Genomic DNA, 23,292 nt, shown 5'->3' on the forward strand with positions numbered 1-23,292 from the left:
CTCAGTCTTAACTGGAACTGCAACTGAGAATCCAGGTTCAGGTGTTAGGCCAATCCTTTCTCACAGATCCAAAAACCATTTACAAACCACATATGTGCTCTAGTTCTCAGTTTTATTCATGCTGCAACCCAAGAACATTCAAACACTTGATTCTAAATAGATTAAAAAAAAAAAAAAAAAACAAACCTACAGGACTTTGCTCACAAAAGGATACTTTTTTCCAAATTTCTGCAACATAAAGGCTTCGAGCCGTGCATTTTGTTGTGCCGTTAATGTTCATTTTCTGTTTAAAAACATCCATTATGTAATACAAAAGCAAGAAAAACATAGTTGTAAAGTCAAATATTATCAAAACGATTATGGCATGTAATAATGGAACAAAAAGGAATAACAGGTTGCAACCCAAGAACAGTCAATTTGATTCTATATAGGCTAAAAAAAATTAATTAAAAAAATCAGGACTTGGCCCAAAAAAATACTTATTTCGCAAATTCCGCGACATAAAAGGCTTCAAGTAATACATTCTGTTGTGCCGTTCATGTTCATTTTTCGTTTGAACACATCCATCATGTAATACAAAAGAAGAAAAAAGCATATTTGTAAAGCCAATTACTCTCAAAACAATTATGGAAATAATAATGGAAAAAACGGCAATAACAGGTTGAAGCAGAGACTGTGGTAAACTTGACTCTTGGTCCTTGATGTGTGTGCAGTAATGTACATGCAAGTGTGTGTTGCCTCAGTCATCCACAGTGATGTTTCGGAAGAGATAAGCCATAGACTCTCCGTTGTGGATGCGCCTGATGGCCTCAGCCAGGATCATACTGACATCCACAGTTTTGATTTTTGAACACTGCAGCTTCTGCACCTCATGAGGCACCGTGTTGGTCACCACCACCTGGAGGTTAAACACAGCAGCTTTATGTCATTTATTTTTAGCCTTTTAATGGTTAAAGGGACTTTGCTGCATCGAGTGCAATCTTGCAGTTCACTGCCCTACCTTCTTAAGCTAAATCTGGAATATTGTGAAAAAATTACTGGATGCATCTGCTGAACTCGACAGACTGCTACTGATCTTACACTAAATTTGAGCATATGATTGAAGGAGGACTGTCAGGTCATAAGTATTCAGGGAAAAATTAAAGCACAACATGTTATAAACAAATCATTGAGTTACTGTAATTATTTATTCGATCTCAAGACCTTCATCTCATGAAAGAATTCCCCAATAATTAAAACCATTTCTCACAAAATCTCCTAACAATACAGCTTTTAAGGCTGAAATGAAAGTGTCGCTGAATAATCACACCACTTAAGATCAAGTATGTTTCTCAACAGGACGAGGTTCAAGATAATGGTTGTGTGATGAGTGATCACACAACCATTATCTACTACTATAACTACTGTTATTTTCTTTAATATTATGTTATATCAAGTTTCACGCCTCCTTAAGACACGAGTCACTCAATAAGTCTGATTACTTTACCGTCAATCTATATGGAAGGATATATCTCAAAAGCAAATCTGTTTCAGAAATTCAAAAGAGGTCAATCAAAATAAGCAAAAAACCTTAAAGATACCGGAGAGAATTATGTTTTTAATTTTTTGAATAAGGCTGATCTCACATTACACCAAGGGCAGCTGAAGGTTTGTTAACATGTCAAAACACACTTAACACGTAGTATATATATTTTCCCAGCATCTCTGAGTATGACTGACACAGACAATTCTGCCATAAACACAGGATTTTACCTCATCTATGGCGGACTCCTCAAGGAGTCTTGGTGCATCCCCAGACAGTAGGCCATGTGTAGCCATGATGTAGATCTTATAGGCTCCCCTCTCCTTCAGGATTTCTGCTGCAGCAACAAAGTCCTCCACATCATCTATCATGTCATCCTGAAAAATGAGGCAGAGCTATGAGCGCCATACAGAAAGAGGAAAAAGGCAAAACAAAAATCTAATGTACAAAAAAATGTTAGAAGTTCCGTTTATATTTTGGGGTAAGGATGTAATAATGTAAGCAATGCAAATCATTTTATATTTCTGAGAAGGAAGTACTAAGACTGATCTGTGCAAAAATCACCAAAAATACTTGCTAGTTGATGGTTATATGCTATAGAAATATCGAAACATGGAATACAACTAAAAAATATCACTCTTTGGAGGGCTGTTCATTCAATTGTTTTTCCAAGTATTCAAAATGGCAAACCTCTTGCATTAAAAAAAAGAAAAACTTTGCAGTCAGTCACAATTGCATTTTTCAAGATCAAGCAGAAGCAAAAAAATAAAAATAAAAATGGAATCACTCAATTCTGGAGAAAAAAACACAATGGAATCACACTGTAATTTGCAGTACAAAAAAAATACCATTATCAGAATAAATGTGAAAATAAATCTGCAAATTTTAAAAAGGTGTGAGTCATTTAAAAAAAAAAAAAGGGCTCACACCTTGTACAGATGCTGCACCAAGAGGAAAGACATGAATCATGACTCCAAAAACTCAAAGCAGCATGTCTTAAACAGAAAAATGCACAACTAATGAGGTTCAAATGGGCAGAAACTGGAGTCAACGTCTGTGACTGAACTGTAAGCTAAGGCTAAAAGGAAACAGGATTCACTCACAGTAAATCTGCATCACAATCTGAATTTGCAAGGTGATAATACTGAAACTTTTATTTGGTGCTGTTCCAATGGCATATTTGGATATATGTACAGTTCTGCAGTCACTGATGATCTGGGGCTGCATATCATGTAAAGGGGAGATGGCAGTCATTATGTCTTAAATAAAACCACAAGTTAACTTTGACATTTGGACACTTTTCTTTTTCCGTTAATTAAATAGATGTAGGTTGATGAGGACATCATTTTTCATGATGATAATGTCCCTTGCCATAAAAAAATGTAAGAATATTCCTTCAAGAAGCAAAAATAATGTCAATGGCTTGGCCTCCAAGAGATCAGGATCACAGCCGATCTGATAACAGCAATAACACAGTTGGAATTGGATTGATAAAGACTGCTGTCAGTAGTTAAGTCTCTGCCTCAGACAATACCAAACATTGTGTACAAATGGTGACATGTTTTCTTATGATTCAGTAGTGTTTTCTTCCGAATTGAGTGATTCCATTTTTTTTCCTCTGCTTGATCTAAAATAGGTAATTATGAGACAGCAAAAAATTTTTTCTTTAGTTTTTGAATGTTTGTTAGAACCAGAAGACTGGAAGCAGACTTTGAAAATCTCCACACAAAAAAAAAAAACTGCCTGTGTGAAAATCTCCACACCATGATACTGGGGTGAAAATTTTCTCCAGACTGAGGAAGATTTATTGTAGCAATGAAGCTGATCTACTTACCTTCCAAGGAAATCTTAGTTAACCAGATATTTTATTTGCTTTATACCTCTTTCATTGAAGCGTGGTAGTGTGACAACAAATGCAGTTTATAGAGTTACCATTTTCTCAATGAGCTCTTGCCACCAGATCTTAAATGATTCCTACGACAAACATTGAATTGTTGTGTAAAAGTAAGATACAAAAGCTTGAGCTCTTACGACAATGATGGCAATTCTTCCTCCCACATCTCCAACAACAGTTATGGGTGGTTTCTCCTTTGCCATCATTACTGAAAGACACAAAGCAAAAAATAATTATTTCTGGTAAATAATTGAGTTTTGTGTCGTAAGCCCAGTCAAGAAGTTTGAGGAAAAGTAAAGGAAAAAAATAGATTAGGCAAGAAGACGGCTGAAAGTGAACAAGCTTAGAGCTCCCACAGCACCCATCCAATGAATGCAGGCCGCTGAATATCTGTGAGACACATTTGTGCTATGTCTCACAGCACAAATGTACTGTGAGACACATTATATATATTTATAATGTGGACTACTTCTGGTATAGTGGTAGATGGACTACTGAGTGTACAACTAAGCATCTTTATGACAAGTATCAATTATTATTTGCAATTTACTCCAACAACAACCAAGACTAGAACACTGATGTCATAAGAAATTTATCTTGGAACTTATTCTAAAGTCTTAAGGCAAACATAAGTAAAATATACTCAAATATTTTCAGGAATTTAATTGCAAATAATAGTCAATCCAGGTCTAGAACCCACCACATTTGACTTGTAGGATCCCTCAGCAAATAGGTCAGTAACCTTCCACAAAAACAGCGAGGCACATTCAGAAATCCCAATCCATCACAAGGAAACCCAGAAACTAGAATACAAATTCAGGTTTCGTACACAATGAAAAAAATCAAACAGGCCAGAACTCAAAATGTATCAAGCAAAATGGAAAACAAGCAAACCTTTGACAAATATCTTAAAGCCCCAGGCAAGAATTTTATTCCTCGACATGATTACGTTCATATTTATCTATTAATGGAAAGGTTATACTTGATTCTGTCTAGTTCTATAGTTTAATCACCTGATATGTAACATTTTACTATTTCACATCTATAGTGAAATAACAGTCAGGCAGCATACTTCACTAGTTTCTCTAGTTAATGTTCTCTTTCTTTCAGAACAACTAATTCAACTGTTTGTTTTTTCCTGAAGAACATGAGACTGAGGGCTTCTAAAGGAAAGAAGAAAAAAAACCATCATACTGGGAAAAATCATTTTCATCTTGTCATCTGAATGGACTTGAATGAATCAGGGCAGTCAGGTTTTAGCAATTAAAATGATGCATTGTCCCTGCCAGAAGCAAAGCATAAACAGACACCGAGTGAACAAAATAACTGGCTGGCTTGAATAGCAAAGTCAGCTGTTCCACATACTTGTATAGTATGTAGGGTTCCTACAAATGTGGGTCAAATATATCAAATTCTAATTTCTGTCTCCTGTTTGACCCAGATGAAACGTATCCTATAGTTACTGAAGACTTTAAACATATTTTCCATCTGGCAAACTAATCTGTTTTCTAAAAACACATGGTGATATTCATGGAAACACATTTGGAAAATACAAAATGTCACACTGTTGGAATAAGGTTGGTTGAACCTGACACATTCTTTTAAAACTCCTGAGGTATAACAGGGCCAGTATGCTTTGATTTTGAGATCCCATTTTGCTCACTAGCAAAATGGGATCTGCATTACTTTAAAAACAAGCACAAAAGGTGATTGTTAGCAGGGGTGATATGCCTGCTTTTATGCTCGTCATTACATTGCAAGTACTGCTGGGTCACCAGAAAGTACAGCAAAATTATACATCAATGTATTTATAGAGAAAGGAATTTATTTTGCCAGTGTTGCACAATGCTTTTTTGAAAGAGGCTAGAGATAATTCTATATAAAGTAATCATGAAGTATTTAACTTTTGCTGCAGAGAAATATTTCATTGACATATACTGTATCATTGGTTTCTAAAGTTTGTCACACAAGCGTCTGAGAGTTTATGCTATATATTAATATGGAATGTCAGAATTTAGTAGATTTCTAGGATAATTTGTATGAAGAAGAAGCCCTCAGTTACTCATGTTGTCAGTCAAAGAAGAGAGAACAGCTCAAATCAACAGGAAGCACAGGATTATGGTCATACTTGGGAGCTCTATCCCAGGGAAAGGGGCACGCTGTCTGCTGTCTGTGTTGGCAAAAGAGGATGGCACAAACAAACACACAGAAGGTTACAGAGCACTCAATAATGATGTATACATCAATCAATTTCAAAGTAAGACAATTAACTTGTGTAAAAAAAGCCTTAACTGGGGGGAGGGGGGTTCGGAAGGAAAGACAGAAATGACATATACGCCATTTCTGTGTCATTGGGAAGACCAGAGATGGTAAATCAAGCTGAAATGGGAGAAAATGAGACAAGAGGAAAGGAAGAGGTGAATAAATCTGTCTGAGGAAGAAAAAGGAAGGAGTGTCCGTCTGCAGTATTTCACAGCAGGTTACGACAACAGGGAGGGGGTGACCTGAAGAATGACAAAACCGTGTGTGTGAATCATCATAACTCTTTTGGCAGGCTGGCCGCTTTCAGCAGCTTTAATAAACAGTGGGTTAAAGTCAGCGTTGGTTACTGATCCTTTCTCAGATTTTCTTCAAAAGAATTTTTTTTAAAAAAGACACCAATTATGAAAAGACTGAGTGTCCGAGTCCTGTTTTGATTTATGTTTCTTCTTATGGCTGAAAATTTCTTTGGATAAAGTTGTACTCCAATCTGCAACTGTATTTGCGTCTAGTGTAACTCTTGTGCGCAATGAAGTCCCTACAACCAGAAACACATATCAGTGAAGAGGAAATTTTAAAAAAAGAGCAGTTGTGTAGCTGGGTGTCTTACATGGCAGCTCCAGTCCGGTGTGTCCTAAGGTGGTGCGATATACCGGGGGTGAGTATATACCATCATTCATATCAGTATCAAATTGATGGGCCTCGCCATGCAGCACCACCAGGCCGAGACGCAGCCTCTCGGCATAAGACTGAGCTCTGAGACAGAACGACACGAACAAGAGTCAAAGGAGACTGACAACCCATACACAAAGACATGCAGACAAACAGCAGTGAAAGACAATAGAACAGTTACCTGAACATAACTGAGAGGGAAAGTAGTAGTGTGAACAAATGAGCATCCCATACTTGTCTTAAAAGAGCAAATGCTTTCTTTTTTTCTTTTTTTTTCGGGGCAGGTTTTCATGATCAGAGTTAAATTATGAGGTCAAAAACATCACGGGACCGATTCAGTTGGGTTGAATGATAAACGGGGAAACACATCGGCAAAGGTACTTTATTTTTTATTAACATTTATTCCCATCATAATCTTAATTCAATGGCAATGACTGTTTTATGTGTCTCCACTTCTTATTGTCTATTTTATCTCCTGTGTTTATATTTTATGTCTTCTGTAACATTTCATTCTTCTAAAGCGCTCTGCACTGCATTGCCTAAACAATGAGAAGAAGTAGTACAGTATACTTTATGTGCTATACAAATAAATCATTTTCATTATTCAAGCACGATAAAACTGCACTGTTATATAAATTATGAGGCAGGGATAAATGATGCACACATGTAAAACAGAGACAGCAACATGAGAACTTTCCTTCTGAATGTCGGAGGCTTACTGTTACCTTTTGGCTGCCGAAGGGGACTTGGCAACAATGACAGCATTCCTGTAGTCCGGAATCTGAGAAAAGAAATACCTGAACTTACTATATATACGATAAATTAGACCCATTTAGATCATTGTCGTTGTGATACTGAGGCACAACCCTGTCTGCCGTAAAGCAACTTGTCCGCACCTCATCCTGAATGTACTGGATAAGGAAAGGTGAAGCTCTCAGATTGTCGACAGGGAAGCTGAAGAAGCCCTGGATTTCTTTCTGGTGAAGGTCCATGGTGATGATATGAGTTAGCCCTGCAACATAGACCCATGCACATGACCTGAGCTGGCAAAGTTATACTATTTAAGGCTCGGAAATTACAGCTGTCCCTTGAGTCATTTAAGATATCATTCTACATAAGTGTATGCATAAATTGTTTTAAATAAAAGATATTTAAAAAGCACAAATGTATCATTAAAAAATATTGTTGTAAATAATGTGATACAACATATATACCCTCCAATGGCCTGTTTCTAATGCATAAATTATGCAAGCAGACATGCAGTCTATAACTTGCACCCAGGTGGAAGACACTGACTGTTATGTCTATCATCAGGACGCTGTGTGCATTGGTTTTCTTTAGCTGACTTTACTCTAGGACTACGTACTGCAGAAATAAATCGGAAATTAATAAAAGACAATTTTAATTAAAGTCCATACCAGCTTTAGCTAACATAGAAGCAAGGAGCTTGCAGACAATGGATCCTCTCTTCCTCATCTTGCACTGCTTGCTGTAAGGAAAGTAGGGAATGACCCCAATGATGTTCTTGGCACATGATGTCTTCAGGGCATAAGTCATAACCAGCAGCTCCATGATGGCCGTGTTGACATCTCTAAGAAACAGTACATTACATTCATTAGGCTACAGTCAGATAACAACTTCCACCATAACCAGCTTGTCTCCCGAGGCCAAAGTCAAAAAGACATTGACTGTTATTGGCTACCTGCTTAACAAAGAATGACTAGGCATCAAAATTATTACCCTACTATGATGGTTTTGTTATTGACTCTTACAAGTTTCGCTACTTGAGTAAGAACAGCTGCTAGTGTCAACAAAACACAGCACGTTAATAGTTTGGCCTTGACACCTTATTGAAACCAGAGATTCCAACGGGCAGGTCAGTGGCCTCGTGGATCAGGTCACACTCAAAACAGGATGATGAAAAAAGTTTCTCCTCCTAACTTTTGTTACTCTTCCAATAAATGATTAACAAGGATAAACAAAAGATCCCACCGATTGAAGGGAAGTAGCCATAAGTGCTGCTTTTCCAGAATCCTTTGCTGTGAAGCTAAATTTCTTAAATTTCTTGTACTTGACTTAACTCTGCAGGACAGCAGTGCACAAAGTAGATTGCTTGAGTTGACAGCAATAAAAAAACATCAACAACAGTGCTTTCAAGGACCTCCACAGCCTCACCCCTCTGTCTGGCCTTCTACATGTTACTCTCCTGCCCCCTCAGATCCTCTTCCTCCATACAAATGTCTGTCCCCTCCACCCATCTCACTACCATGGGGACCAGAGCAGCTAAATGCTCTGCTACGTTTCTGATATTCATTACCACCCCAACTCAGAAATATAAATTCACTCCCTCCATTTCAAATCTCAACTCAAAACACGTCTGTTTAAGACTGCCTATTGCTCTTCAATTGATTTTATCTATTTTTATTGTTGTTTATTTTAATTGGACTTTGTGTATCTCTGTATGGTGTCCTTGGGTGTCCCGAAAGGCGCTTTCAAATAAAATGTATTATCATTATACGTCATCTCGAAGATAAATTACATTGCATTTCTTCAAGACTCTTACTCCTGTAATTTTTGACATCTGAATATACTAAAAACTACATGAAAAATATTTTTCCTACCACATGTGGCTTTATCTTCAAAAAGCTATCTGCTCCTACCAAGACATTTTAATAAATGGGCTACAAAGTTAAAAAAAAAAAAGCAAAATAGGCAGAGTTGGGGAGAAACATCTCTGCACATTCACCATATTACTCAAACTGGTTTGATCACTAGCCGTAACAGTTGGGAATCATTTTCAGCTTGTAATTTTGATTTATGAGTGTTTAATCATGCAAAAATGTGTAACTGGAGACACTTGTTGCAAGAAACCACCACAAAGTGATTCTCACTACTTTGGCATGTCTATCTGTTTGTCTATCGGCTATAAACAGACCGTGCAGAAGACTGTCACAGAACTTTACAAGTCATCCTCTCTCACCTGGGAATGGTCTGAATGATAAAGATGTCTTGTCCTCGGACAGACTCTTTCACATCCACTCTAGTCTCTGAGAAGAAAACAAAACGAAGAAGAAACACGGTGAGCTCAAGTGCAAAAAAACTAAACCACAATTCTTTCATCAAAACCATTATCTATTATATGGTCATGCACTTCACTTTGCCCTTGGGGAAATCTTGATGAAGAAAGGTGTGTGTTGCTGTATTTTGCAAAAGTCATTCCATAGAAAACATTAAGTAATTATCGGTACCTAGATACATACAGGGGAAATTGGGAAGGAAAACAACAAATGAATGAACACAGGCAACATATTGCACGGCCACTACAAACATTAGGCATGGCACTACAGAACAGAATGCTACTTTACAGTAGTGCTGCACAGAACAAAGCTTTTCATTATAACGACATTTAATTTTGTGATGCAGGTCAAGGCTCAAGCTATGTCTGTCTTGTTTATGATGCTGATGGAGGAATTGGGTTGTTTTTTTTTTTAAATTACAAAGACACTCATGCTCTGTATCATCTACCAGAGGGTAAATGTTCAGACTGGGAGCAGAAAAGAAATTATGAGATAGGACATCCAGTGTTCCTCTAAGCACAGACTCCTCATAAATGGATTTAAGAGGCTTGTATGTGGTCTTCCCCATGACTTCCACGCAGGTCTTAACAAGAGGGGCAATTTTAAGTGCTCTGAAAAACAGCCAAGATGGAAGATGGTCTGTTTTCCGTAACTGATTCGGCTGTCCACGTGTGCAATGCAGCTCAACAGGGGATAAGACCTTGCAATATATTGCATGCCAGTGTTAAGGAGGTATACAGTTCTACAGCCCTTATACTCCAGAAAGCAATCACATTCCAAAAAGGTGAGACCTGAACCTACAAACACAATTAGTTCCGAGAGGCTATTCGTAAGCCCAATTTACTGTATTCGTAAGTCGTTGTTTGTTAAATATCAATCTACAATAACCATTTGAGGTCATCTAAACGCCATTACTACTCTATATACAAAAGTACTACTCCCTAAGACTTACCATAAACAATTACAATATACAAAAACAATACAAACAAAACACTGTGGTACCGTACTAAAACTTTTACATCTTTACCTCTGCTGAATAAATTTTATTCTTGGGGGAGAGGGGGGGGTACAGGCTAAGCCAAGCTTTAAGCCACTGAGGTATTCCACCACACATGAATGACGCACTAATGAGCTTCCTTGTAATCATAAGTCTGACACACCACTTTATGCTTGATTACTGTTTAATTTCCATGAAATTTCTCAGTTAACTCCCAAAAGCAGAGAACAGGACTATCAAGAAGTAGAAGTAGTAGCAGCAGTAGTAGAAGAAGAATTAGTAGTAGAAGTAGTAGTTGAAGAAGAAGAGGTGGTAGAAGTAGTAGTAGTGGAAGAAGTAGTAGAAGTAGTAGTAGTAGAAGAAGTAGTAGAAGTAATAATAGAAGACAAAGTAGTAGAACAAGAAGAACTAGTACTAGTAGAAGAAGAAGTAGAAGAATAAGACGAACCAGTACTAGTAGTAGCAGAAGTACGCAGGAGGCATTTCTTTTTCCTGTCCCTGATGTGGGAGACATCCTGTATAGACACTGTGGCCAGCAACATCAAAACTGAGGCTGGTCCTACAGCATTTTAGACAAGCTGCAGTTTTCATACCAGCCTAACATTGTGAGGAAGATGCAATCATCTGTTTGACATAGATTACACAGACGTGGCAAAGCCGCGCATACAATGACGGCCAGCTCTGTTGTTGGGGTGGAACTGGATATTGGGAAGGCCGTGGCAGAGAAGATTAAAATTGAATAACTGGTGGGTAACCCCTCTCATCCTTCTATGTGAAGCTGAGGTGGCTCAGGAGCGTTCAGTCGGAGTCATTCAGCCACAAACCTCGTTCACACCATCAGTCATCAGACTGCACAACGCCACAGCATCCAGTACCTCCCACTCCACCTGATTAAGATTAAAATCATGCCACTTGCCATTGTGCAAGGCAGACAGTACAAAAATAGCACATTGCACAAATATAGTGTATAAGCATTTATACTGTATAAACAGTATTGCATCACTCAGAAACTTAAACAATGGAAGTGCACATTTGCACTTTTCTATACAGACAGAGTCTTTCTATCGAGCCCACTTATTTTCTTTACATTTCACTGTCATTTTACTTTGGACCCATTCCCTAATGTCAAAAAAAATTTTTTTTCAATGAAAGGCACATCATATCTATCTTGACACAACAGTCCACACCTAATATGACATTTTGCATTATGTATCACGTTGGACTTTATAAGGAAATAAATATACTAAACGCAAGTATGAAATTAATAATAAAAACTAAAGAGATTTTGTGGTTGTAGGCAATCATCAAAAAGTCACACCCCTTTAACCTACCATCTTGCATGATTTAGAGAGGACATCATTTGGCAGTGTTCCCATCTTTGCAGCTAAGTCAGATTCTTTGAACAGGATGCACAAAAGTTGCTTTAAAGTGCCAGCACGATGCATCAGTGGTTTAATAAAGTGAACAACCAACTCCTGTGCTGATCACGAAGGATGTTGTAATTGAGTTTGGGCTATTACAGGAAATAAGCAACATTTAATGATTGATAGGGTTGATAATTGACTACTTCATTTACCGAATAGTATTTCCACTTAGTGGTGATTATAACGTTCCAGACTGCTTCTTTAGTTGTGCTTTCAATGCACAAAAGTCAAGTACCCCTCTCCCTTTGACATTGACATAGAAGTTGGAAATATCCTTGTAAAGCCAGGTTTCTGCAGCTTTAGTCAAAACAATCCCTGTTGTTGATGCTGAGCTCCTTCATTTTGCTTCTGTGGTGTCACATTGTAAAGTGTCACAGAGGGCAATGCTCTGTTCCCTCATGGCCTGAGATTCAAATTTTTGCAGGGAAGCCAGAAAAAGTACTATGAGTACAATGAGAATTTTCCTTGAAGTTGCAAATTTTTAAGTCCAGAGATGCTGTAGTCAGCAGCAGAGAACTACAATAACTTTTAAGAAGAGTGCTAAGGTGAAACGGTGTTAGAAACACTCACTAAAATAAATAAATAATGATGCAGCAGCATACTGGCCCAGATTGCAAGCAACCCACCGGAAGATGAGCTGGAATACTGGTCTTACTTACCTTTATTAGGTTCTTGATAAACAACAGACTTGCCCAACTCAATACCCAAGCGTCTGTAAGAAAAGGGGGAAAAAAACAGTGTTGAAAAATGAAAGACACCTTTAATTGACATCTTTAAGGTAATAAAGTTTTCCTGAAAAAAAAATCCACAAACTAAAAAACGATGAAAATATATATTTTTTCATTTGTAAAACACACTATATATGACAAACTGTGGCAAACTTTGCAAGCATCTTAACAAATGTATCCACAACAATAAATAGCACTGACCATAGCATCATCTTCTGCTATGGAGGGTCAAGTATTTGACATTTTTGACAAAATCAGTCAATAATATATATCAATAAATTGATACATAATCACATATCCATGCTAAATGTGATCCTACTGCTAATCTGTAATCAAGAACGTATGACTGTTTTTTTTAATCTAGCATAGATCAATGAGATGAGACAACACCCCGTTAGAAGAGCATAATACTAGTAGACATGATGTATACTGATTTCCCAAAACTTGGATCTACTCATTGAGAGCAATACATTTTTAGAGAGTCCTCTGCAGAGCTACATTGCATTTTGCAATTTTGTACAAATCTGGTCTTGAATAAATATCCTCTTTGTTTGAGTTAATGTGACACTGTGTTCTCTTTCTCAAAATCAATGAACAAGCCGCTGGGTAACTTTAAAATAACCCAAACAAAATGCAGTTGCTTGTTAGGTTTTTTTTTGCAAAGTGATTAGCTGTTATTTCTATTATGTTCAATCAATTTATTCGAAAAACACTCATTCACTTGAGCTACTGGAAAAAAGGCTGTTGCCAGCTTAAAAGAGAAAAATCTCATAACAGGATTAAAAAGGTAAATCTGATACAAACAACCTAAGCTGGTGCATTAATTCAACTGGGTACAAGCCCAGACAACAACTTTCACAAAACAACTTTGCCTTGGGCTGAAATTTCCGTATTTGAATCCAACAATGAGCTTGCTCTGCAACTGAGGTGATTGTGGATGATGAACATGAACACACATTACAGATGAGTGAGGGTTTGGCTTGGTGACAGCAGGAGGTTCCCTGGGTACAGACAGCTGGGATCCTGCAAGGCAAGACAGGTTTCTTGGCCTCACCCTCTACCAACCACTGCTCCAGTTTGTGCATATTCATGGGAAAAATTATTTGCATATGATTGAGGCATTAATTCAGTTTATAGATCCTTTTTTTAAAAAAAAACAAAAAAACAAAGACTGAATTTGGCAAGACTGAATTAATTTCTAATTGTCACATTCAAAGAAAAATATGGTGATGAAAAAGAAAAAAGGAACACTTTGGTTACAGGTGTATTGGAATGAAACAGCCGCAATGTTTTTTGTTTTTTACAACTTTCAGTCACGGTTTTCAAAACGTGATGAAAACAACATTACTTCCTATATATTTTACTGAATCTTAGAGTTTAACCTGTTGTTCTACGTCACCAAAAAACATATTACCTGGACAGCAAAGCAACAACGTGCACAGTGTTTGTGCTCAGCTTCCTCTTATGACACAATAATCCCACTTTTCCATACTTACAAAGGATCCAGAATCAGGATTACATGGATTATAATCCCATTGCCTCGTTGTGTGTTTTGGTGTTTAACAAAAGACCATTCATTGAACTTTGCACAAATAAAAATGGTTAATGCATGCTTTGAATCGGACTTACTCTGTGATGGTTCTGGCCAACTCGACGCAAGCGGCGGAGGAGTTGGCCGAAAAAACACTGTAGTCATTCCTGGAAACATTCATTTTGGTGTAACCGTAGGACAGTTTTGGAGGGATACCTTTGACCAGAGACCTGTGACCCCCAAAACGCCTAATAGGCATGTCTCTAGGAGAAACAAGACGAAATGTAGTTATGGCTTTCCCCAAAAAACTTTTTTTTTTCCAAACGTTATTCCAGAAACAATCTCCACAGTGAATTAAAAGTCGAACACATAGAATCCGTGCAGGATTGCGCAGTGTCTATATAAAATATAGAAAACAACACGGACCACGTGACAGGGAGCGACACTCGTGGTGGTGACCGTAAGTCAACAACCTCAAATCCAACAGCAGCCACACACACACAAAAAATCCCTCGTAAACGCACACAGCGAATGGAAAGCTGGGCTCGCTGGTTCCAAATCCAATCTTTACGCGTTAGACGTTCACGGATAAAAAAAAACTCAGCGTGGGAACGTGGGAGGGCAGCATGACAACGAGCTGAAGCGCAGCGAAAAGCCTCTTTAGTACCGCAACAACTTGGGAGAACCTCGGCGGTGTCTCAACGTAGTTACTGTGAAGTTTATATCAAGGCAGATGCAAAATGGGATAACCATCACGTCATTGGTCAGACGACAAGGTTAGTGACGTGGAATACAACCAATCAGTGACTACGTAGAAATTGCAAAGGGTGGGTCTTTTGTCTTTTTCGACCAATCCGTACGTCGGATTTTTATGACGCATAATTAAAGAGCGATTGGGGTGCGAAGTTTTGCGGGCCAGTTGTTTTATATACAGTAAAAATGATAACGCAGAGTAAAAATAGACACTTTGGTATGAGAGTACACTTTTACATCAATAGTAAGATCTATTTTCAATTATTTTTTTTTAACAAAAATGAACCCTCAGAATACAAAGAAATTTTACAAAACCAAAAGATGGAATGTTCTGATTTGCATTTTATCCTTCACTTCATCGAGATGTCTGCACAAGTTTCATATTATAACTCAACATACGCAAAATTATCTTCAGTCAGGAATTTTTTTGTGAGGTCTTCTTTTACTCATGCATGCAATCAAAAACCTTTGCAAACGATAACACCATGTGAAGCAACATGCTCCATGCTGCTCCCATTTTCTTATAAAGATTTAAAACAGGCTGCTCACACACACACATACACACACATAAACACACACACACACATACACACACAGCTTTCACCATTGTCAGGGAAATTCTTCTTCCTAAAACGAGAGTCGCTACTTCTCTGAAGAATTAGGAATTATGGACACGGTGTGATCAATCATTTCTCTTTAATACATACCGCTTTGGAGAACAGCACTTACTATTACTCTGAATATTGTAACAGTATCTGATCTTATATTGCCAACAATTGTAACAGTATCTGATCTTATATTGCCATTCAAACCCATGCCAACGAGAGATTTTACAACACTTGATGTTGGTCACATGTTTACCCCTGGCTTCCTTTGGAATGGACCTTTTGGAGTCAATGCATTTCCACTTTTAAACATCCTTTACCTGTAAAATACATTTGTAAATACACTTTCGATGCCCATGAGCACATTGTCTCCCAAAACTTTAATACAACCATTTTCTCACATTATACTTGGTCTTTCCTTTGGGTTGTTGCTGGCCTCTGTTTCTGTCACTATTTGGCTACTTTTGGGTGATGAAGTTGCTTGTCTCTGAATCTGCAAATTACTTCCGTGCATCAAGCAACACTCATTATATATAATGCAATTGTGAAAGTTGTAGCAGGTAGTATTCTGCAGCGATACACAGACCGGTCATATGCTGAGTCATACAGTATGGTAATGTTGTGTCATAGGGAAAATGGCATTGCAGCATAATTTTATGTAGTGCATATAAAATGTGATATTGTCATTTGTAGCTAAGTCGATATGTGGATCACAACCGTAAAATATATAGAAGATGGACACTCATATTGCTTACAGTACAAAAGTGATCATAAGGCATAAAATAAAATACAGCTTTAATTCTGTCACTGTTGCTGTTTGCAACAAGCATCGAACCCAGCATCGAATGTACAAAAAAAACAATTTTTTTTATTGAAAACGAGAGACAGAAATGTCCTCGCTACAGAAAAAAACTGACTCTAAACTAATGTAGATCGACAATAATCTCAATTCTTGCAGAATAAAATCAAGGAATAAAATTTCGTGAATTTAAAAATGTTTAAAAACATGCAAATAACCTAAATGAAGAAAACAACAATGACATGTACATAAATAAACACGTCTCAACAATGCATGAGTGAATTTGAATTGAATTCTGACAGGTGGTTTTTAAGACGTGGATAGACCATAGTGCCCCATCAAACCTGTGGGGTACCTCTCTATCCCCCTTCTGTCAAGCCATAGAACTGGTTGAATAAACCACACATTAAAACCGTATTTTGTCACTACAGTCTTTTAAAACTCTGGAAACAACATCACTTGAACTTTGATTGTGGTTTTTTTCTTATTTTTTCCACCTTTTATTTCATTTTGGACCCTCAACAAATGCTGCCCTTATGTTGCATGTGAGGACTTTACTTTTCTGCGTTTAGATAAATACTTTCCTCCATCGATATACAGTAACATACCTATCTACTTCAAACTCTCAGTTTGTCTGTGATCTATATTTAGTTAGAAACGCCGGCATCCTTGTTACTAATGAATCAGTTTAAGTGTGCAGCTGTCATTCCTGATTATAACTATATTAGTGAAAAGTATTAATCTCTCAGATTACATCATAATCTCAGAGATATGTTTAGACTTGAATTATATATTTTGTTGACCATTTCTCTATAAAAAAACCTGGTACTGACCCTTGCATGTCTGGGTCATATTGTTTGAGGTGCATGATGATTTTATGCATTTATAAAGTTTAATTAATTATTCCAGCAGGCTTCAAACTTTACATGAAGACAAAGGAATAGAGGACAAAGTGTGAAGACTTTTTCTGCTGTGAATTCCAGACACCTAAAAACCCTACAGAACGGTGTCTGATCTCTTTGACTAATCTCTTATGTCTCTTCTGGTGTTTGTACCCTTCTTTTCTTCATTTTATGTTTTACACTCCACTCACATGCTTTCTCTTTAAAGTGTACAATTTTATCTAGTTTATTTTATCCTAGCTCATCGTTTTTGTATCAAGTCCATTGAACTTTTGAATTGAAATAAATCCTACTGAGTATTTTGACAAGCATGTTTAGCCAGTAAAGTATTTTCTGAAATATTTATGATTGATTATCAGTACACTTCAAACTGGCATCAGAAGCAAAGAAACATGCACCATCTGCAGTCCAGGTTATACTTATACTGGCTGACCAGCAGCTTCCAAGATTCTCCACAACCGGTTGCTTGCTGACCATCTTGGCCAGAAAGACAAAAACCCCCTCAGGAGCACAATATGAGACCCCAACCACTGATCTAGAAGCCATGGCTGGATTTGAAGACTTCTAGAAAACAGTCATCTCTCTCTGCTCCGACATGTCATTCCATTATATCTCTTATCCAAATTTTACCCATAATTTCCTATCTTTCATCGTTGGCCCTTTTCCATAAACAACCCTCCATTAAATAACAAGTTAATATGTCTGTTGATTACATGTTACAGTACATTAGTAGTCATTCATATTAATGAATTATTTTAATTTAGACAAACAACTGTCTCTCCTGTTTTTGTTTGTAAGAAGCGATGGTCAATGTGAACAAATACTTTCAACTTTCCGTTGGAAAACTGATGAATGGCATCGACTTAATGTTCAAACTGGCTGTTAAACAAACTTTCCTGATCAAATGGGTTTCTGCCTCGGCTGCACGCAGAAAAGCAACTTGTCATGCTGGATGTGTGAGAACAGCCATTACGTAATGATCATGCAGGCCTTGGGACTACTGGTATCAGAGCAGCATTGTTCCAACACACGACAACAATTTTTCCTTTTCAAGGTCAACAAAGATATTCATTGCAGACAAAACATTGATTATATCCATTTGAAATCTTCACTGGTCATCTTTGTCGATAAGATTGTGTCTGGTTATTTTACCAAGTCACTGACCTGCACACAACAATTGACAACTTTTTCTCTTCCTTCTTCCTTTGTTTTTCATTTGTTTATTTCTTTTCTACCTTGACATATACTTAAACTTTCTTTTCAAAATAGCAGTAAATAAAAATCCTCTCCCCCCCCCATTAGCATTTGAGCACCTTCTCTTTTAACAGGTCCAGGATGACCTGCCTTTCTTGGCTCTCCAGCTCAAACCTCCGTTCCCTCTCCTTTCTCTCAGCTCCCAGACGTTCTCTCTCCAATGCAATCTTACCTGTGTGTGAAAAGAAAGGTAATTCAGCTAATTCTTCATGATTATAGAATTATATTAATCAGCAGACTAATAACTTCTTCCTTTATTCTGGACCTACTCTCAAAGAATCTTTGATCCTTTTCAGTTTATATTTATAAAAATGTCAAGTTTTCTAATATTATCATCATAGTCTCCTAATTACCTTCTATTTAGTAATTGTTGTCAATAATTTGATAATTCAACAGGACGGTCATATTTTAGAGGACTTTAGAGTCTATTCATTGATATTCATCCACCCTTGAAAATATTGGTATTGCTAATGACATTACTAGAATTTCCAATAAGTTACTACTCAACATTTTCTCTGTGACAAATTAAATCTCCAAAGTTAAAGATTTGCAAACCTTTAATTTATTATAATGTAGTTTTACCCCATTTGTTTCTGCCTCTGCTCTAAAAAAACTTACTCCTTTGAATCTCTAGCTCCTCCCGGCGAAGAGAGAGCTCCTCCTCCCGCAGTCGTTGTTCTGCCTCAGAACGTTTCTCTAGGAAGCTGAGAATCTCCGAGTAGGTCTGGCAGCAGCATTGGCACGGCCGTTTGGCCATGGGAGACACTGAAAGTTCCGTGATCCGCTCGCCGTCTTCTTCTGCTTCTGCCATTGACAGCAAAAATATAAAAATGTACACTTTTCAATCTTCAGGATGGCTGATTTTAAATTAGGTCAAACAGAAATCTGAACTTTGGGTTAATATTTGACTTCTAAAAGGATCATGAATCATCTAAAATTCTATAATTGGCTGATTGCTTCATTGACGGCATCTCATCCGTGGAAATTACATATTACACCTAGTTACAACCCTAGGCCCTAAAAAAAGTTTGTATGATTAAACTGTTCTCAGATTAATTTTAATAGCAGTTGCAACAGCAACCCAAACCCGGCACCACTAAATAATCAGTCTTGATCAGCAGATATGTTCACATTACCAAGTGAAATAGCTTCATCAGTAGCTTGTGAGCATAATGAGTTAAAATTATCATGTACTATTTGTGACACCACTGCATTGTGGGCAAGGCTTCACAATGCAGAATACTGTGAGAAAAAGATAATTGAGTGCCAAGTCAAAACCAGGAGGTGAGATACGTTACGCAGACTCACAAAAAAAACAGTTTGTAAACAGCGCCACCAAGCTGTTTACATGGAGAAATGCAATACCAACCCCACTCAGTGAAGCACCCCATAAACATAGAAAATTTATTAAATAAATAAATGTTATTATACTGCTTTTTATATTTTTCTTATTTAGTGTAGTATTTGTATGTCTGTTACATGTATGTCATGTATTACATGTTTCCTTGGTCTGTACCTACATGTTTGTTCAGATGTTTTGCACTCATGTTTATGTCTATGTGTGGGATTATGTGTTGTTCAGGTGTGTATTTATATGTTCTCTGTTGTGCACCTGTGCTGTGTATTTATTGTGTCTCTGTGTAGTTGTTTTCTCTTGTATCTATGGTAGTCTGAAATTATAGTTGTGTCACTTTTGGGCTGTGTGATTTTGTGAAATGTGTGAGAGCACATGGTATGTCATTTCCTTTGGGATCAAAAAGTGAGAGTGTAATGAAGAACAAATTTGTACCCAAATTAATATTCCATAATTATTGTACGTCTAATTATCTTTCAACAGAATGTAATGCATGAGAAGGAATTATCATGAGAGTAACAATCAGTATATTTTAAATGATGTGCCACCTGAATCTGAATATTTTTACCTGCAGTGGGTATTTGTGTAACAGTAATGTTGGGCTTGCTCTGCTCTGGTAGCTCCATAGTTTGATTTATCAGCTCATCTTCCTAAAAAAAGACAAAGATATGATTGCTCATTAGTTAATTCATTATTACAACCGTAATAACAGGAAATTAGAATTGGTTGGTTTAATGTGAATACATGTGTGTTCCAAAATGACAATGATGACTTTGAGATAACCTGTGGTATTCAAACTAAAATCAGTTCATGTTAATGAAAGGAGGACATTCTGCTGTTGCGCGTGAATAATATTTAGCTGTTTATAATCAGCTCATGAACACCTGATGATTTAACAGGATGCAGTTTGTGGATGATGGCGATCAATCTTCATGAGTCCTGATTTACCATCATCTTAAACACATATCGATGAATCTGATATGTATCCGATCCAGGGGCAGCATATAAAAGTGACTTGAATCTAATTAGATTTTTGTGTTCACACAGCTGAGAAAAAAATCAGATTTGTGCCCCATTAAGGGAAAAAAAAAAAAATCTCTTCTGAATAAACAAAAACATCTGTTACATTACATGCATCTTTGATAACATGACACCACTGACACCAACCTGGGACTTTGTGTTTTCCCTGCTAACCAGAAGCCCCTTCTCAGCCTCCAGCTCCAAAACCTCATGGAGAAGGTCCTCCTTTTGAGCATACAACCTTTCTGTTCCAAACCTAGGCAACCAAAAACACATGAGTGTGGAGCAGGGATGAGTGTCACGTATAAAAAATATTCAGTTCAGAGTTAGTATTTCATCTTTAATGTCCTAAAGCAACTGAACTGTATTAGAATTGTATAGATGTAGCATTGTATGCCTGCTTTTCTGAAGTATCTCTCATTAGTGTGTACTTACATTTTGTTTTGTCGTGTACATGTATGTTGGGGTGTATCTGTGTATTTACAGTATCTTGTGCTTGTTATGCCTTGTTTTTTCATTTGTAAATATGGCTACAGTGTATATTGTATATGTATTTTTGTGAGCTGAGGATATATACGTGATTTCCTTTGCGATCAATCGGTAGATCGATCAGTCTGTCTTGTCTGTCTCTCACCTGCGCAGGCTGGGAAAGTCTTGTTTCTTATAGTAGTCCAGCAGCAGCATGGTCCTCTCCCTACATCTCCTGGCATCCACCTCAAAACTTTCATCATGGAGGGCTGCAGTGATAATTTCCCCCACATGGGCCCAGACCCTTCCTGATTAAGATCAATGAAAATATGCAAAAAAAAATGTATATTTCTGTTTAACAAATTACAATTTTTTTAAATTAGAATTTGTCAGGAAATATGATGATATGACCATTCATTGTACTCATTATTCATGCAGAAATTCCAAACATGATCCAAGTTTCCCCCTCACAAATGTGACTAACCTGGCTCTTTGGAGGCAAAGGGGTTCTGGGCGATAACCTCTCGCAGCAGAATGATGTCATGCCTCGCTGAAAAACGCACCTGACGCTTTCGTGGGGTCGTGGGTGGACAGTTGAGAGAAAAACCTGAAGTTGAGAATAAAGCAATAACAGAAACAGTTCGTAAATATATTGAAGACACTGAAGTGACATAAAAGGATATGAACAGGGAAGTCGTCCACTCAGAGTTTGTTTTAAAACTGATCTGACCTCTGACAATTCCTTACAGCCCTTATTTACATTATAAGACTTATTATCAAATTATAAATGTAAGTTCCATCAAAACCTTAGTATAAATAATTTATGGAGGCTTTAGGTTTTAGTACAAGGACAGGCTTTAGTACAGAGATAGGTTTTATTATAGGGACAGGCTTTGGTAAAGGGACGGGCTTTATTTATCACAGGGACATGTTTTATTATAGGGACCGGCTTTATTTATCACAGGGGCAGGCTGTGGTCCACAGGTAAGTGGTAAAAGATGTCAGCAGCTCTGCTTTGCCGACAAGTGCAACCAGCTCGCAGCTCCGTGAATACACACACATACACACACACGCACACACACGCACACACGCACACACACACACACACACACACAGAAACGAGGCGCAGACTGTAACGCACTGGTAGCAGACGGTACGGTCCGCTCAACGCCGGATTTAACGTGAACGATTCCATAAAGGCAATAAACCATTAACGTGTTCATAAATGTGTTGAAACGGTGTGTTCAAGTGCCGCCTCACCGCTGTTGATCGGTACGTCCAAAACAACCCGTTCCATGTTCCTGTAGAGAACATCCGGGAACCTCCTGACGTGTGCAGTACACGTACACTCACCAGTACAAGTTCCCTAATGACGTCCAACTCAACTTGGCGGACAACCGCGCCTGAAAACACACGAGGTCGCGCTTCAATCTAAGTTGTACTTCCTCAAAATTGCCACAAGATGGCGGCAGATAACTTTAATTTTCCTCTTGGAAAACTGGTTTGAAAACGGACTGATGAAGGAGCCTCAACACAGGATGAACATTTCATCACAACCAACAAGACAAGGATGCATGGCTCTTAGAAATCAGTGGTCGGACATAAATACATTTACTCAAGTAAGATGCCTGTGCATTGACAAATTTGTGCTTCCTTTACCCCACTATGCTTTAGAGAAATATTCCTTTTATTTACAGGTTTGGATACTTGACAAATGGTATTTTTACAGGCAAAACAATTTAGACATGTTTTACTGTTAAATAATCTACCCAGTAGCATCTCAAATTTTTATGATCCCACTCTGAATTTTGAATTCCGATTTGGTTCCTTCAGTTGTTTTAATCATTTGGTGGTTTTCATTATTTGTTTAATGAGGCACATTCATTTAACAGATAATGAGAATATTATATTGATTTTAAATGTTTTATTAAGTCAAACAATCACTCAATGGAATAAATTTTAAGAATATTGAATCCCTGATAGAAAGACAGCTACACAAATCGTATAAAATTAGCTTATTAAAATGGAATTTT

At 37.5% G+C, this 23,292-nt stretch overlaps 3 protein-coding genes across 5 annotated transcripts in view; all 3 read right to left on the bottom strand.

Moving 5' to 3' along the window:
- LOC137600172 (phosphoinositide 3-kinase regulatory subunit 6) overlaps positions 1–23,292 on the bottom strand; it is a 65,965-nt gene that overhangs the window by 10,323 nt on the left and 32,350 nt on the right. The window lies entirely within an intron of this gene.
- Positions 99–14,831, bottom strand: LOC137600694 (phosphoribosyl pyrophosphate synthase-associated protein 1-like). Of its 3 annotated transcripts, none has more exons than XM_068322443.1 (12): positions 14,772–14,831; positions 14,203–14,367; positions 12,505–12,557; positions 9,328–9,394; positions 7,766–7,938; positions 7,244–7,359; positions 7,073–7,128; positions 6,286–6,431; positions 5,545–5,586; positions 3,554–3,624; positions 1,753–1,899; positions 99–898 (listed from the first exon to the last, which is right to left on the bottom strand). In XM_068322443.1, exons 2-12 carry the CDS (start codon positions 14,361–14,363, stop codon positions 740–742), a joined length of 1,191 nt encoding a protein of 396 aa, XP_068178544.1. In that variant the 5' UTR covers positions 14,364–14,367; positions 14,772–14,831; the 3' UTR covers positions 99–739. The 3 variants fall into 3 exon arrangements, with proteins under 3 accessions (XP_068178544.1, XP_068178543.1, XP_068178545.1); XM_068322442.1 differs by having other exon boundaries at positions 14,531–14,821; XM_068322444.1 differs by lacking the exon at positions 5,545–5,586 and having other exon boundaries at positions 14,203–14,821.
- Positions 18,462–22,607, bottom strand: si:dkey-45d16.4 (trichohyalin). The gene is made up of 7 exons (XM_068322354.1): positions 22,520–22,607; positions 21,744–21,866; positions 21,426–21,567; positions 20,939–21,047; positions 20,340–20,421; positions 19,036–19,221; positions 18,462–18,589 (listed from the first exon to the last, which is right to left on the bottom strand). The coding sequence occupies exons 1-7, from the start codon at positions 22,554–22,556 to the stop codon at positions 18,462–18,464; spliced, it is 807 nt and encodes a 268-aa protein (XP_068178455.1). The 5' UTR covers positions 22,557–22,607.

This window comes from Antennarius striatus, chromosome 8 (genome assembly GCF_040054535.1).
Source record: "Antennarius striatus isolate MH-2024 chromosome 8, ASM4005453v1, whole genome shotgun sequence".
NCBI classification, from domain to species: domain Eukaryota; kingdom Metazoa; phylum Chordata; class Actinopteri; order Lophiiformes; family Antennariidae; genus Antennarius; species Antennarius striatus.